General features: G+C 32.8%; 1 protein-coding gene across 4 annotated transcripts in view; it reads right to left on the bottom strand.

Annotated features, from left to right (window-relative positions):
- The window catches only part of LOC101500721 (sterol 3-beta-glucosyltransferase UGT80A2-like), a 14631-nt gene extending 8328 nt beyond the window's left edge, over window positions 1-6303 (bottom strand). For 3 of the 4 annotated variants that reach the window (XM_004492758.4, XM_012713650.3, XM_027332315.2), the window contains exons 1-6: window positions 6018-6300; window positions 5662-5843; window positions 5218-5460; window positions 4004-4115; window positions 3434-3604; window positions 2073-2136 (exon numbers count right to left, since the gene is read on the bottom strand). In XM_004492758.4, the coding sequence (XP_004492815.1) occupies window positions 2073-2136; window positions 3434-3604; window positions 4004-4115; window positions 5218-5460; window positions 5662-5843; window positions 6018-6126 (881 nt within the window). In that variant the 5' untranslated portion in view covers window positions 6127-6300. Of the gene's footprint in view, window positions 1-2072; window positions 2137-3433; window positions 3605-4003; window positions 4116-5217; window positions 5461-5661; window positions 5844-6017 lie in introns of all 4 variants that reach the window. The other variant, XR_189536.4, reaches the window with a different exon arrangement.
- Window positions 6304-15953: the final 9650 nt, after the last annotated feature.

Genomic DNA, 15953 nt, shown 5'->3' with positions numbered 1-15953 from the left:
TTTGTGCAAGAATGTGATACTTGCCAACGTCAAAAATATGTCGCTGCTGCCCCTGGGGGTCTGTTACAGCCGTTGCCAATTCCAGAACAGGTTTGGGAAGATGTATCGATGGACTTTATCACCGGTCTTCCTAAATCCAAGGGGTTTGACGTGATCTTCGTGGTAGTCGATCGGCTGTCCAAATACAGCCACTTCATTCCTCTCAAGCGTCCTTTTAATGCTCGTGTGTTGGCTGAGGTGTTTACAAAGGAAATAGTTCGACTGCATGGCATTCCCTCCTCCATTGTGAGTGACCGCGACCCTATCTTTGTAAGCAACTTCTGGTGTGAACTGTTTAAATTACAGGGGACCTTGTTGAAAATGAGCACCGCTTACCACCCACAGACGGATGGACAAACAGAGGTCATTAACCGTTGCTTGGAGACATATCTTCGCTGTTTTATAGCTGATCAGCCTCGAATGTGGGTATTGTGGCTGCCTTGGGCTGAGTACTGGTACAATACGACGTACCACGTCTCTACGGATTCGACTCCTTTTGAATTGGTTTATGGGAGGCCACCGCCAGCCCTCACGCGGTTCCTTCGAGGGGAGACCAAGGTAGAAGTTGTAACAAGGGAACTCGTTGATCGTGACGAGGCTTTGAGACAGTTGAAGTACCATCTCGATCGAGCTCGTGGACGCATGAAGGACCAAGCTGACAAAAAAAGAAGAGATGTGAGTTTTAATATTGGTGAATGGGTTTTTCTCAAGCTAAGGCCACATGTGCAGAATTCTGTTGAAGCACGCATCAATCCGAAACTTGCTCCAAGATACTATGGGCCTTTTGAAATAACAGCCCGGGTTGGTGCCGTTGCGTATCGTCTTCAGTTACCTGCTACAGCACGCATTCATCCGGTGTTCCATGTTTCACTGCTTAAGAAGGCAATTGGCAACTACCAGGTTGAGAACGAGTTACCCCCGGGACTTGACGGCGACCCTGCTGCACCATGGGAACCAGCAGCAGTACTTGCCACTCGCACTATCACTAAGGAGGGGTCAGACATCAAACAATTGCTCATTCATTGGAACGGCAAGCCTGTTGAAGAAGCCACGTGGGAGGATGAGTTTGTAATGCTAACACAATTCCCAGCCCTTAGACTTGAGGACAAGTCTATGACTCAAGGGGGGAGTATTGATGGGGACAAAGAAGGAATTGATGACGTGTCAAGTGGGACACATAGTGCACCTAAGGCATGGAGAGTGTATGTGAGAAAATCCAAGAAAGGTGAGCTGGCCCCATCACGTATATAGGGGAGAGAGGTTGGTAAGGAGGGATAACAAATTCTGTTAATTGTTAGTGGAGAGAAGATTCTCTCTTATTGAAGTGAGCATAGCTCTCAGGAGTAAAAGGAAGGCTTGTTTCCTTTGCTCAATTTTCCTTTATCATCAATAAAATACACTACCATATGTTGATTAATCTCTCATTAATTCTTACTGCCACATTTATAAATTGAGGACCTATCAGTTATGTTGGTTACGACTCACACTAGCTCAAAAATTGTCAAACTTAGTTTCAATTTTTATGAGAAAATGTTTTGATGTAACAAGCTTAAAGCATAGTAAGTTTTAGCTTTATAATGAGTGTTAAAATTCAGTGTATGTTTTTACTATTATTTGATTGTGCAACATCCTAGACTAATCGTTAGTAGTCCTAGTCAATACAATTTCCTAGACATTGAAAGTAATTATTGCAGCATCATTACAAATAGAAAGTGTGTGATCTCTTTAAGACACACATAAATTACTCATATTTTATAATATCTAATGTAAGACTCTCAACACATCCCTCCACACGTCTAAGATAAGAAATCTGAAGTGTAATCTAGGTAGCCCACCGGTTTTAGGATAGGCTCTAATAATATATTAGAGTTTGAGTTGGGCCTAACTCAACCCCACAAAACCACCTTGTAAGGTGGGCGATGCTTCCAACTTAAAAATATTTTATTAGGCCATATCATATCAAATGTGAGGCTCTCAACAAAAATATAGTTAATTGAATGCAGGATTAGCCCATGTCAGCAAACAAGACTTACGTCCACGGCATCGTGAAGAATATGTGCAGCGGAACATTTAGATATTCAGCAACATGAGTATGCCCTGCATAAATTCATACACATTAAAATAACAATATTTTTAGTCATACGTCCATAACATTGTGAAGAATATGTGCAGCTGAACATTTAGATACTCAGGTATATGAGCTTGCCGACCATAAGCTCATATTCATTAAAACAACAATATGTTTAGTCATATCATACATAATAGCTGAAAAAAATATCAGTCAGATTATTAGTTAGTCTTGCAGTCATTTCTATCTGTCAATAAACTTCCTTTGAACTTGCTATCAGCAGTTTCCATTTCGGGAATCCCATCCTTAGTTAAAAAAAGGAGGAAAATCTTGATTAGTCTAAAAATATGATTCATCATGCTTGAGAAAACTAAGATATTGAATCATTAATTTGTAAGAGTACCGAGTACGGCAAGTATGCCTATTTTTCTTTCCAACTCTTTCTTCCGTGAGTTACTTATCACAGTCACTAAAACAGTCCTATTAATTTATTTACCCTTCTTTGATGTACCTAGTTATGTAATATAAACAGAAGCACAAAATAAAAGGAGAAAGAACAAGGCACTTGTATTGATTGTCCCTAAAACTCCTCTGCCATAGCAGGATAGTGAATGTACAACATCAAAACCCTAAATAGATTGACATCTCAATTTTCTACATGTAAGACTAGGAAAATAAACTACACCTCAGGCTCATCCCCCTTCCTGAAACACCCCCTATTACCCAAGGACCTGTCCCAACTCCTAACTAACTTTTGGGTTAATATACTTCTAATAGTGACCCTTTTCCTTATCGTAATGAAATGGTGCAGTCCTTAAAACCATAGTTCCCCTAGTTGTTAGCCATCAAATTTCGGAAAAAGATTAAAAAAGTTCCAGCAATATTTTTTATCTTTATTTCTTCTTAGGGTCTAACCATATTACAATTACTGAATATAGTATAAATTCTAGATTGAGATATTCAAAGTTTGTGGTGCACTGCTACTTATAAAATGTTTAATTGATAATGGTTGACGGTTTAAGAGTTATTAAACAAAGGCACAGTTATAAGGACCTGTAAGATTACCATTACCCATTTTTGTTAATTCTACCAAACACTTAGAACATCTGAATCCTTAAATTTCGTAAGACTACAATTTTGTTGTTTAATAGACTTTTGGCCACTATACAATCTCTTAATATATGATAACATACAATCTCTTATTATAAGATAAAATATTTGATTACATTCTCAGGAAAGCAGAAAAAGACTTAACTTGTCAATGTTATATTATTTTGAAGCAAAGCCTGCTGAAATTGAAAGAAACTGAATTTAAGTAAATCTTACCATATGCTGGAGGATTTGCAATTATTGCTTCAGCTCTAAACGGTTTATTAGAGTCTGGGTACCGGCTATTGCATGCAGGAAGCAAAGAGTGAATGATAGCTCTGATTTGATTTCTTTGAATATGTATTTCTGAAGGTCCTGATGGCAACAAGCCTTTATTCTTGACCATATCTGCAGAAAATTATGAACAGAAATAATTATATGAATAATTTGAAAGCATGAGCAAAGAACAAATATCATTCATCATTTGACAAGTACATATATTTATATTTGAAAACAGTATTATAAACATCCCCTCTCCTAAAAAAAGGCAAATATGACAAACTTTGTCATCTAAACTGACAACCCAATGTGCCTAGGGTTTCTAACACTATATTCATCTACATTGTGTTTGACTTTAATCATAAGAAATAGAGCTGCATGAGAAATCCTTCTATCTGTTATTCTAGTTAAGTTGTCATGTCAAGCTATTAATAAAAGATAGTTCAGGAAGAAAATACTTGGCTTTAAAGAATTATAAAAAGTTAAATTTACCAAGATCAAGTATTGGATAATATAAGAAATACTCACACCCAGCAAGAACTTTCGGATCTCCGCCTAAAGGGTAAAACTCCAAGCCTGCATCCAAGACAAAATCTTCAAAGTTTTTATGAGTAGCAAGCCTAACCCTGTGTCCATCTTCCTGCAAACAAAGTTCACCTTCAATCAGATTGAATTACATTGGATTAACAGAGTTACGAGACAAAAACTAAGCTTTTCAAGGAAGAGAAAATGAAAAACATTTAAAAATAAAAACCTCAAGATTTTATAAAGTATCATGAGTTTGTAAAGTACTACATCGAATAAAAAACAGATTTCTAAATCCAATCATGAAACACAGGAGAGGCTTACAGTCATATAATAAGCTATGGTTCATATGGGTTGGATGTGTGGGAAGTCAACCAAAAGTATTACTTTCAACCTATATTTTGTCAACAAGTTGTGCAGCTATAAAGTTGTTTTCGGCTTATTGAAGTGTCAATCAAAGTTACAAAACTTCCTTTTTCCTTATTAACTTACTGCAGCAGCAAACAGTAGTTTCGACTGGGATAACTTATGAGAGAGAAGTAAAATCATGTGATTTTGAAGTTATTTGGAGTGTAACTAGTAAGCATGTCACATGGACCACCAGAATTAGAGTTAAAACCAAAAACAGAAGTTGATGTAAGCTTTCTATCTGCATGCTGAAGAATTGATGAACCACAAGTTACTAAGAGAAGACCCGTTATGTTCTATGGATTTTGAAAGCAAATAAGCAAGCCAAAACAGGGTCATAACATTAAAAGTAGCACACTAGAAAACATTGGCTTAGTGCTAAAATACTTTGCAAACAATCAAGAGTTTCATCCTACATTTGTTGACTCGTTTTATTCCAGTAACGGTTTATCAAAATGATTAAAGGTGTCAAGGGTATCATGTTTCTAACTGTGGTTTCAGAAAACTATATTTCATTAATATAACCCAGGTTTTGAATTGCAAACTGCATCAAGTTGGAGGGTGCCAGCCACAACCATGATCATAACCACAATTTAAAACCTTGAATATATAACCTAAGTGAAAAAGTACAAACATCATTTCTACTTACTGTCCTTAACATTTCCAAAGTAAAATCAAATACTTCAATTCAAACCCCTATTATTTTCATGACTTTAGCATGAGGAAAGCAAGGATGTACAGCACATATTCTTCAAGTAAATAATCACAGTATAAAAACTACTACTGAAGAAACCAAGAACAAATAACACCTGCAGACGCTTCCCAATGGCAATAAATGGCTGGACATCTCCACGTGTGCCAACTATAAGCATTGCAATTTGCCGCGGTGGAATAGGTTCAATATCCTGAATGAGTGTTTCTTTGCAAGATTCACCACTACGATCAATAATACCGGTTCCATTTCCTAGAGACCGGTGTTTAATATGTCCTGGAACTTCAATTTCTACAGTACCATCATCATTAACCATGGAAGCTTTTTTTAGATATCTCAGCTGCAACATTTGCATACAAATTTCAACCATTAAAAAAAGTTAAGCAAAGAATTTCAGAGACAAAAATTACCACATTAGTATCTAAAGCCAATTAAAACAACATCAAAAGATGCAGCAATGCAAGGCATATAGAAACTAAAAAGCAGTCTCGAAAATAGCAAATAGCACGAAATTTGAAGATTGCAAGTGAATTAGCCAAACCCTTTTCTTGTGGGGAACAGTCTCATCAAAGAACCTAGCCAGTAATCCATGGTTTTTAGCAGCTTTAGCAGCTTTCTTACATTGACCCCGATTTGACGTTTCAGCTTCAGCCACAACACCTACAGCTCCATCAGTTGCTTCCACATTCTGTGATGCACTTGATGAATCCCTGTCAATATGTCCTGCGTAAGGCAAATCATAAAATCAACATCTTCATAATCATAATTAATTATTACAATAATAGTAATGTATATACTTGTTCGCATTGCATGAGAAAATGCAATCTCTAGAAATTAAACATAAAATTGAAAGGAAATTGTTTTCATATTGTTTAGAATAAAAAAAAAAAGGAATACCTGAAGAAGTAGTTGAATGAATGGAAGCAGCGTGTGCGTCCAAATAAACTGAATTGTCACTAGAGGAAGATTTTGAACGGTGGTGATTATTATTATTATTATTCTCCATTTCGGAGAATTCGGAGAAAGAGGAAGGAACGATTGTAGAAGGGAAATGGATTTGATTTGATGATGATGAAAAGGAATGGAAAAGTGTGATGATGGCGATGGGGAAGGGTAAGGCATAATAGTTTCTGTTTTTCTTTTGATATTTTTCTTTCACTTTCTTCCTTTCGCATTTCCCAAAACAAAAAAAAAACAAAAAAAAAGGAGAAAAAGCGTTAGAAAATATACAAGGTCGGCACGTGGAAGAAAGTGAAGATGTTTCAGAGGCCGTTACACTCCAATTTCCACGTCTACGTACGGCTACCCTACCTTAAATGAATTTTAAGGACCCACCGTCATCGCGTCACGCATGGACCCACACCACATCATTTTTATATTTCATTTCAAACACTAATATTATAAATTGATTTTTAAGGTTTAAGATTATTTTTCCTTTTTCTCTCGATTTATTTTTTAGGTCTTATTTTTTCGAAATTTGGTATGATATTTTTTTTCTTAGTTTGGTATGATATTTTAATTTATATTTCAGTAATTAAAATACGTTAAATTATTTAAAAATTTATTTTATTTTAGTATATTTAAATAAAAAATAAGTTATACTTTAAAAAAGATAAAAATTAATATATTAATAAAATTAAATTATATTTTGATAAATATAATATTTTAAAGAATGTTATTTTATTTGATATCTTATTTGAATTTTATTTTATAATAATATATTTAAATATGTATGTTTGAATTACTAAAATTTAAAATATAAAAATTTTAAATTTTAATTTTTATCATTAATAGGTTTAAATTTTAATATAATAGTTATTGTAGTAATAAAAAATATTACTTATATTTATTTAAATTTAATTGTATTTTTTGTCTTCTAGTTTCTCAATTATATGATTTATCCATTTTCTATTTTACAATCCATATATTTTCTCTAATTTTGCACTAATGTAGTCAATTTTAATGATTTAGCATGTCCAAGTGTATTCCTGTATGGATATGAGCATTTATAAAAAAAAAATAGAAATTTTTGTTAGCAAAATACAAAAATAAACACACAGGAAATTGTTAGAAAAAACAAAAAGTCTTTAATCTCTTAACTTTTTTTTCTTTCTTCTCATCCTATTTATTAGAAAACCATAATATTGTTAAGAAAAATTAGTAGAGAAAAATAATGTCCCCTATCTTCTCCTTCCTATTTATCTTTCATCCGCGTTTGATGACCATATTACATCATGTTTTAAATTACATATCACACAATCGAGTAGCATAGAGTAACAAGCCCAACATCGAAGCCTAAAAAGAACTCGATCTAAAAATCTGACAAGTGAGTTTTTCATATTAGGTTCAGTTGCGTCAAAACTTAGAACTAATCTATAACTTAATGAAGTGGAAGTCACCGTGGGTGGTTCCATCTAGCACGTGGTAGATAATGAAGTCTGGTTATGAATTTTGTTCTTCTATAGTAAATGATGCCTATTTTTTGGAGGACAAAATAGTGGTAATGGGTATGTGAATGAGTGAACATCATGAGAGTGGGACGAGAGTTGCACAGTGTGGAGAGAGTGAAGAAGATGAAGGTTTTGAAAAGAAGAAGTGCGTAAATTAAAATTGTGTTACAAAGTTCTATTGAAATTCGGAATAAACAATTAGAACAAAAAATGGGATGAAGAGATTTATAGTTTTTTTAAGAAATGGGAAGAGGAAGGTGAAGACTATAAGGACCTTTTGTTTTTGTTTTTGTTTTTTTTTCAAGTAATTTTTTATTTTTGTTGAAAATGCTTATATCTAGGTTGGAATACATTTGGACATGCCACATCATTAAAATTAGTCACTTTGGTGCAAAATTATTAAAAAAATATATTGAAGATTATAAAATTAGAAATAGGATAAATGTGAAAACTCAAATTCGTTTGATTTAAACTATGAGGTTAAAATCTCACGATTGAAAAACTAGAAAAGTCAAAAATACAAATAAACCATTTATCTCTAATGATGTGTGAATTCAATAATACAAATTTGATCCTATAACTTTAAAAAAACAAAAGTTCAATTCTTCTAACAACCGTCGTAAAAAAAAAACTATTTACGTCACTTAAATCTTGGGATGACAATAAGCACCCTTTGGACAAAATACTATAATGTATGTTCCCGTACCCACATTTAAATAAAAATGTCCATACTAAAACCTGTCCTTATATGGTCTATGGACAATACCTTTAATGCTCATCCTATACCTATGGACACCTAATTATCTATAGTTGGACCTGTGACCTTCAATATGAGAATGTTAGCTTTTGTACCCCCATTTAAACTTGTACTTCCTCAATTTGTTAAAAACTCAATTTTATCTTTAATAAATCCATTCACGTGAGCGGTAAAAAAAAATTACTCCAAAATCTGACTCTCTCGTTGAAATTTTCGGTAACTATTTTTTGCAACTAAATTTCCGGTAATTATATTTATTATCGGAAATTTGGTCAATGAAATTTCCGGTAGTTGTATATTCAATACCGGAAATTTCAAAAAATTTGTCAATGAAATTCCGGTAGTTGTATATTCAATACCGGAAATTTCAAAAAATTTGAAAAATCCGGTAGTTAGTTTTTGTTCACCGGAAATTTCGTTTTTTGAAATTTCCGGTAGTTAATCCGAAAATTTCAAAAATCCGGTAGTTATTTATTTATTTTTTGAATATTTTTTTAATTTGTTTGTTATCTTGCTCCTCTGGTCCTCACTAACAAAATTCAATAAAAAAAATTAAAAAAATTATATAAAATAAAAAAAAAAGTTACACAGTGTACCAGAATTTTCAAAAAGGAATGAAATTTCCGGTAAACAAACTGGAAATTTGAAAAATCCGTTAGTTAAAAATGCATACCGGAAATTTCAAAAAATGAAATTTCCGGGAAGGCATCCGGAAATTTCAAATTTCCGGTATTGATTTTGAACTACCGAATTTTTCAATTTTCTGATGAACCTTCCCGGAAATTTCAATAGGATTGAAATTTCCGGTAAAAACTTTTTTTCAGAAAAATTCACTTTTCCGGATTTTTCAAGTGTGGGGTACAGCTGTTTTGATTTTTTCTTATTTTGACTTTTACTGATTTTTGTAAGGTTATTTTGGGTATTTCACTCAAAAAACATTAAATTGGGGGTACAAGTTTAAATGGGGGTACAAAATCTAACAGTCACAATATGACTATGAAGAGATAATAGATAACCAAAAAATGTCAAAACTCAATTAAAACTCAATCAAAAAAATCTTTCAAATTTTTACTCAAAATATTATTATAAATGATATTATGCGACCAAATTATAGCATCCAAAACATAAAAAAGTATATATTGCAATAAAAAAAAATCAGAAAATTGTTTATATAAAATATAAATACATTTATATGTACATGCGTGAACACTAAATTACTTGTATCCACTTAATTTTACCAGTAATTACATCAACGTAAATTTATATCTATAATATGGTTTTTATCTTACTTATTAGAGATATTTTGTGCATGTGCTCATAAGGTCTAGTTCAATTGCCATTAAATCTATAACAATAATTCATTTCCTCCAATTTGTTTTTATTTTAAAAATACTTCATAGTTTAAATAAGAAAAGAAATGGGTCTTTTAATAAATAGATAAAAAGGGTCTTAAGATATTTGAATAAAGAAAATTTTACCCTATACTTCACATCTGTATTTATACTCCAATTTTTTTTTTAATATTAAATATATCATTAATTTTTTTTTACTATTTTACCAACTAACAAATAATTCAAATTTTCCGGTACATAAATTTTTTCTGAAAATTGCTAGAATTTTTTTTAGAGATTTCTGGTATAGAAGGTTAAAAAAGTATTGACCGAAGTTTTCCGCTCCAGAAGGTTACAAAATGTGTCTTATGGAGTTTTTATTTAAATTTTTTTCGGCACAAAAGATTAAAAATATGTCTATTGAAAATATTTTTTAAAGTTTTTCTGTATAGATGATTAAAAAAATTAAAAAGTTGTGTATTAATATACTCATGTATCGGAAAATTAGTGAAATTTTTTTTTGGTACACATCTTTTAAAAAAATGAGTTTAAAAAATAAATTAAATAAATAAAAAAATAATAAAAATTAGAAAATAAAAATAAAAAGAAAAAGAACTTTCGAAAAACTTGTGGATTAAAGTTTTCTGATAACTTCCGAAAATATCAAAAAAAGTTTTCCTGTATTGTATATGTTCCGGAAAGGTTGAAATAAGTTTTCGATACTTCTGAAAAACTTCAAAAAAGATTTTCGAAAATGGTCTTTTGTACTGGTAAATTTTTTTCAAGTTTTTCGGAGTGTAATTTGTGTACTAAAAAATTTGAAAATAAATTTTCGAATAAAATAAAATTTTTTTACTCACTCCTGTACCGACAAACTCAAAAGGTGGAATAATAAAAATCTGAAACTTTTAATATTTATATGGAGAGATTTATACTTTTCGGTTAGGTTGTGGAGTACATGCTAAAATTTTCTTGAATAAAACTTGGAGGAATGTACTGTGCACCCCCACAGTTTTACCTCCCACCCCCCATAATTTGTTATCGATCAATCTATCTTTTTTTACCTTATATAAAATTCCTCAGTAAAGTTACTACACTCTTTTCTCACCCCCACTTTCGAAAGTTTTCCAAAAAATTATATTATTCGAAAGTTTCAAACTTTCGAAACAATCAGAGGTCAGATTTCAACAACACTTTCGAACCTTTTGTCAAAAATCCAAAGATTCGAAATGCAATTTTCCCAGAAAACACAAAACCTTCGAAACTTTGGTTAAATCTGAAACTTTCGAAGCTTTTGTTTGATGAAACCTTCAAAACTTTGGTTAAATTCGAAACTTTCGAAACCCAAAAAGTTCGAAACTTTGGTTGAAGATGAAAGTTCTGATGCTGTGAATATGATGTTGAAGAACCAAATATGTATCATTCAATCTTCTTTTCAGAAAACCATCAAGGACGTTGAGCACGAGTATAATTCATCATTCTTTCAAAGTCTGCATCATTGTGTATCAAGGAAATGTTTAAAAAAAATTGACAAACAGTTGCAAAGAGTGAAGATTGTAGGTACTGACAAAACAATATGTGGTTGCTCAATCAGAACAACTCATGGATTACCATGTGCTTGTGAGTTGGCAAAGTTGCAGATATCTGGTAATGTTATCCCTTTAGATAACATTCATGCTTTTTGGAGAAAGTTAAGCCTTGAGAATGAATTTGAGGATGAAGAATCTTTATCAGATTATGACTTTTTAGAAGAGTTAGAAGCAATGAAAGCGTACATGAAGAAACATGATATTGTAAGTCAAAGGATATTCAGGGCTAAGGTGCGTGAAGTTGTATTTCCACATACAACATCAATACTTGCACCACCAGAGAAGGTGAGAACCAAGGGAGCAAGTAAAAGGAAGAAAGAATTTGATACTCCTCGTGATCCGTCATATTGGGAGTATGTTGATGCCTCTCAAGAATCTGCAAAACAACCATCTCAACGTTCTGCAAGGCAACCATCTCAATCATCACAGTATTATGAAAAACAACAATTTTACACACATTTTCCTACTCTTATACATCCGTATATTGAGGAGATAATAGATGTGGTGGCTGATGGAAATTGTGGGTTTCGCGCAATTGCAGCATTGTTAGGTTGGACTGAAGAATCTTGGCCTTTAGTTCGAACACAATTGGATAAAGAGATTCGTCTACATCAAGACCTTTATGCTAATGTGTTCAATGACAGTGTTGAATCAGTGCGAAACTCATTGAACATATCAGGACTGGGTGCTCAAGGACAAGATAAGTGGATGTGTTTACCATACTTGGTTTATGTGATAACAACACGATATAATGTCATATTGGCGTCGTTGTCTCGTAATCTGAATATGACATTCTTTCCGCTAAACAAAGCACCACCGTCAAAAGAACGTTTACTAGCCATTGGATTCGTCAATGAAAATCATTGGGTACAGGTAAAATTTATTAGTGTTTATTAAATTAAATTAATTAGCATTGTTTATAATATTAGCATTGTTTATTAAATTATATTTATTATTGTTTATGATATTAAATTAAGTTTATTAATGTTTAATATTTTATTGTTCAGATCAAATTGAAGTCTAATATCTCACAAAAATGGAAAGACTATTGTAGTGAATGTGCAAAGACATGGGAAATAGCTTGTGCAGCACGTATGAAGCAATGAGAACACATTGATCCATCATTTAGCAAATCATCTTGTATTTCATTAAATGAAGATTAGAATATATTTTGTATTTCGTGAAATGAATATTATAAAACGATTCGATCATTTACGTTGTCATTTACGATAAAAACACAATTCTCAAAATATAATGATAAAAACACAATTCTCAATATTCGATAAAACGATTCAATCATTTATGTTGTCATTTACGATAATCTCAAAATAACACATTCGATAATCTCAAAATATCTCAATATATAAATATTCAGTCATACATAACACAATAACACAATAACTAATCGTCATACAAGCGACATAATTCACTCAATATGTCATGAATCTCACTAAATGGTCTTACCATATCTAAGGCCCTATGTGCAAGCTCAGCTGCTCTGCGGTCTCTACGGTCTTTACCAGCATGTGCAGACGATGGTGGACCAGCATGTGCAGCAACAGTAGTATGTGGACTCGAAGGTGCAACGGTGGATGGAAGGAGAATCAGAGGATGTGAAACACTAATGTACCATGCATAGTAGTCTGCAGTGACATCTCCAGGAAAAGTCGCAACATGATATAGTCTCTGAAAGGTCTCTACAGATGATCTCATAGTACTCTGCCAGACCCAATCTATACTGTCCGACATCGGAGGAACGTCACGCAGAATGCACTGAATACGACCAAACTGTCGAAGACATCGCTCTGGAAAATATGGGACTGAGACTCCACCACATCGAAGATATCCAGAAAACATCAAAATCGATACAAACGGATGATTAGCTCATCATCATCATATGGTGTAAACACTACATCCTCGAGCAACAACCCATCAAGTCTCCGACGATATGCCATCAATCCACCTTCAACAGCATGTTTTGCAGTCCACCTACATGCTCTTGGAAGATGCGCAGGAACCGCTCCTCTATCACCCCGCTTACAGATCCTAGGGAAGTGTTCATAAATCCAACACTGCAACATAATTAACATAATAAAATAACAACATAATAATTAAATTAATAATTAAATTAATAATTAAATAAATAAATGACACAACTTAATATAAATGATATACCTGTAGTAGGCTCATGTAACCTCCCAGCTGTCGAGTGTCGTGGACATCTCCATCTCTCAAGTTGTCATAAAGGGAAACCAATGCTGCGGAAGCCCAGTAGTAGTCTCGACAACGATGTAAATCAATAAAAAGAGTAATGTATTTCGCCTCAACACGCGTATGTGTTTTATCGGCGAAAATAGTGCAGCCAACTAAATGCAACAGATACGTTCTAGCCGCACACTCAAACTGGTCAGTTTGAATGAGACGGCTATATAAATCACGTAACCATTGCAATTTATATTGGGCACATTTGTTATAACTAATCTCAGCACATGTTTCCTCCCATGTTGCACCTAAGTACTCATGTGCAGCTCTTGCAGCATTATTAGTATTCATATTCAAAGGTGCATCAAAAAATTTACCATGCGGTGAGATGTGAAGGAGAGTCGCGACATCGTCTAAGGTGATAGTCATCTCTCCAAATGGCAGATGAAATGAGTTGGTCTCTCTGTGCCATCTTTTGACAAATGCAGATATCAGACCAGCATCAGCCATTGTGAGGTAGCCTGAAGATAGATGCATCAGCCCATATTCCTGAATCCAATGCTCTACAGGAGCTGGCATATGAACTTCCACAAACTTATTCAGTTTCAATCCGTGAGTAATTACCTTCAGTGATCCACGATCCTGCGAGTAATTACAGAATAATTGAGATTAATTAAACTTAAACTTAAAAATAAATATAATTAAACATTTATATTAATATATAATTAATTAAATAAACTTAAACTTAAAAATATATATAATTAAACATTTATATTAATATATAATTAATTATAAATGTAAAATAAATATAATTAAACATTTATATAAACATATAATTAATTATAAATGTAAAATAAATATAATTAAACATTTATATAAACATACAATTAATTTAATAAACTTAAACATAAATAAACAAATAATTAAACATTTATATTAATATATAATTAATTAAATAAACTTAAACACTAAAATAAATATAATTAAACATTTATATTAATATATAAATAATTAAATAAACTTAAACTTAAAAATATATATAATTAAACATTTATATTAATATATAATTAATTATAAATGTAAAATAAATATAATTAAACATTTATATAACATTCATTTAATGTAATAAACTTATACACAAATAATTAAATATAAAATAAATTAATTTAATACCTCTCCTTCCCATAACCTCAGAGCCACGTGATGCTCGTACCGTGTCAACAGAGATGTCATCGTCGGTCCTCTGGGAAATCCGGTCTGCTGATTCTGATGATCAATATCAGCAGCATCATCCGACTCATCAACATCATCCGACTCATCATCATCAGGATGTGCAGAAGTATCAGGAATATCATCAGCGGTCTGCTCTATCTGTGGCGGTTGAGGGACATCCTCCTCCATATGTGCATGCTCGGTGGAGTCAACATCATCGTCCTGGACCTTCTGCTGTCTTCGACGACGCTGCCTAATTGGACGATTTGCTTCGTTGCGTCGTCTGTTTGATGTTGTTGGTGGAATTCTCTCTACACCATCACCTCTGTCACCTATGAAGTTACAAATAATTTGACCAAACGCACCTCTCATTCTAGGCACTGCAATATATCAATATACCAATAGGTTCGAAATTTCCTTACTTTTTCACTTCAGATGTGTGAAAGGTTCGAAATTTTGGTAGGGTGGGAGAATCGGATTTTTCAGAGTTTCGAATAAATTGGTGAAAAAAGGAAAGTGTATTTTTTTTAGGGTTTTATAGTTAAAATTAGGGGCAGTATGGTATTTTACTTATAGTTGGGGGGTGGGAGGTAAAAGTGGGGGGGATGCCCAGTACAATTCTCTAGGATGCCTTGTTAATCGATCAATGCAATTGACATTTAAATTTGAGAAATGGGCCTTATGCGTTTTTGGGCCTAGACTGCAACATCTGGAACAATGACGTGTACATTATTATTGGAGTAAATACGCAAGCAAAAAGAAACGTTTCTGTCAGTGAGTGTGGCACCTGTTCCTGTTCTGTTGTTTGTTCCTATTAAGTGCAACAACACAACACAAGAAAAATGGAAAAACACTAACCAAATACATTGTTTAATCAAGTTTATAGCCCCTCCCATGTTTCTCAAACTATACTAGAGAGTACTGCAGCTTTCAACTTTAGTGTATTTTCTGTAAGCTCTTTATGCTTTTTCTTATTCTTGTAATTTCACTCTTTTATTTTGTTTTTTTTTTGTTTTTTTTGTTTTGGGTTCATTGCTTACTTTTATCTTTTGTTAACTGCATGAGTTTAGATTTTGTATAGTTTTGTTTGGTGTTGTGGAAAATGCTTGAACTGTGAATGAAAACTAATGATTCTTTAGTTAAAAATGGACCCTTTATCTTGTTAGGTTTATCTGCAAGGAATCTCCTTTTTAGTATTTTGTTTTAAGTAAAAATAAATAGTGGGGTTTGTGTCTGTATTGTTTCTACCTTCAATTTATGAGTAAAGTTTGTTTATTTTTTATTTTTCTGTG

This window comes from Cicer arietinum, chromosome 3 (genome assembly GCF_000331145.2).
Source record: "Cicer arietinum cultivar CDC Frontier isolate Library 1 chromosome 3, Cicar.CDCFrontier_v2.0, whole genome shotgun sequence".
Taxonomy (NCBI): Eukaryota; Viridiplantae; Streptophyta; class Magnoliopsida; order Fabales; family Fabaceae; genus Cicer; species Cicer arietinum.
Note: the sequence above shows the minus strand (reverse complement) of the source record. Positions and strands in the feature narration are given on the sequence as shown.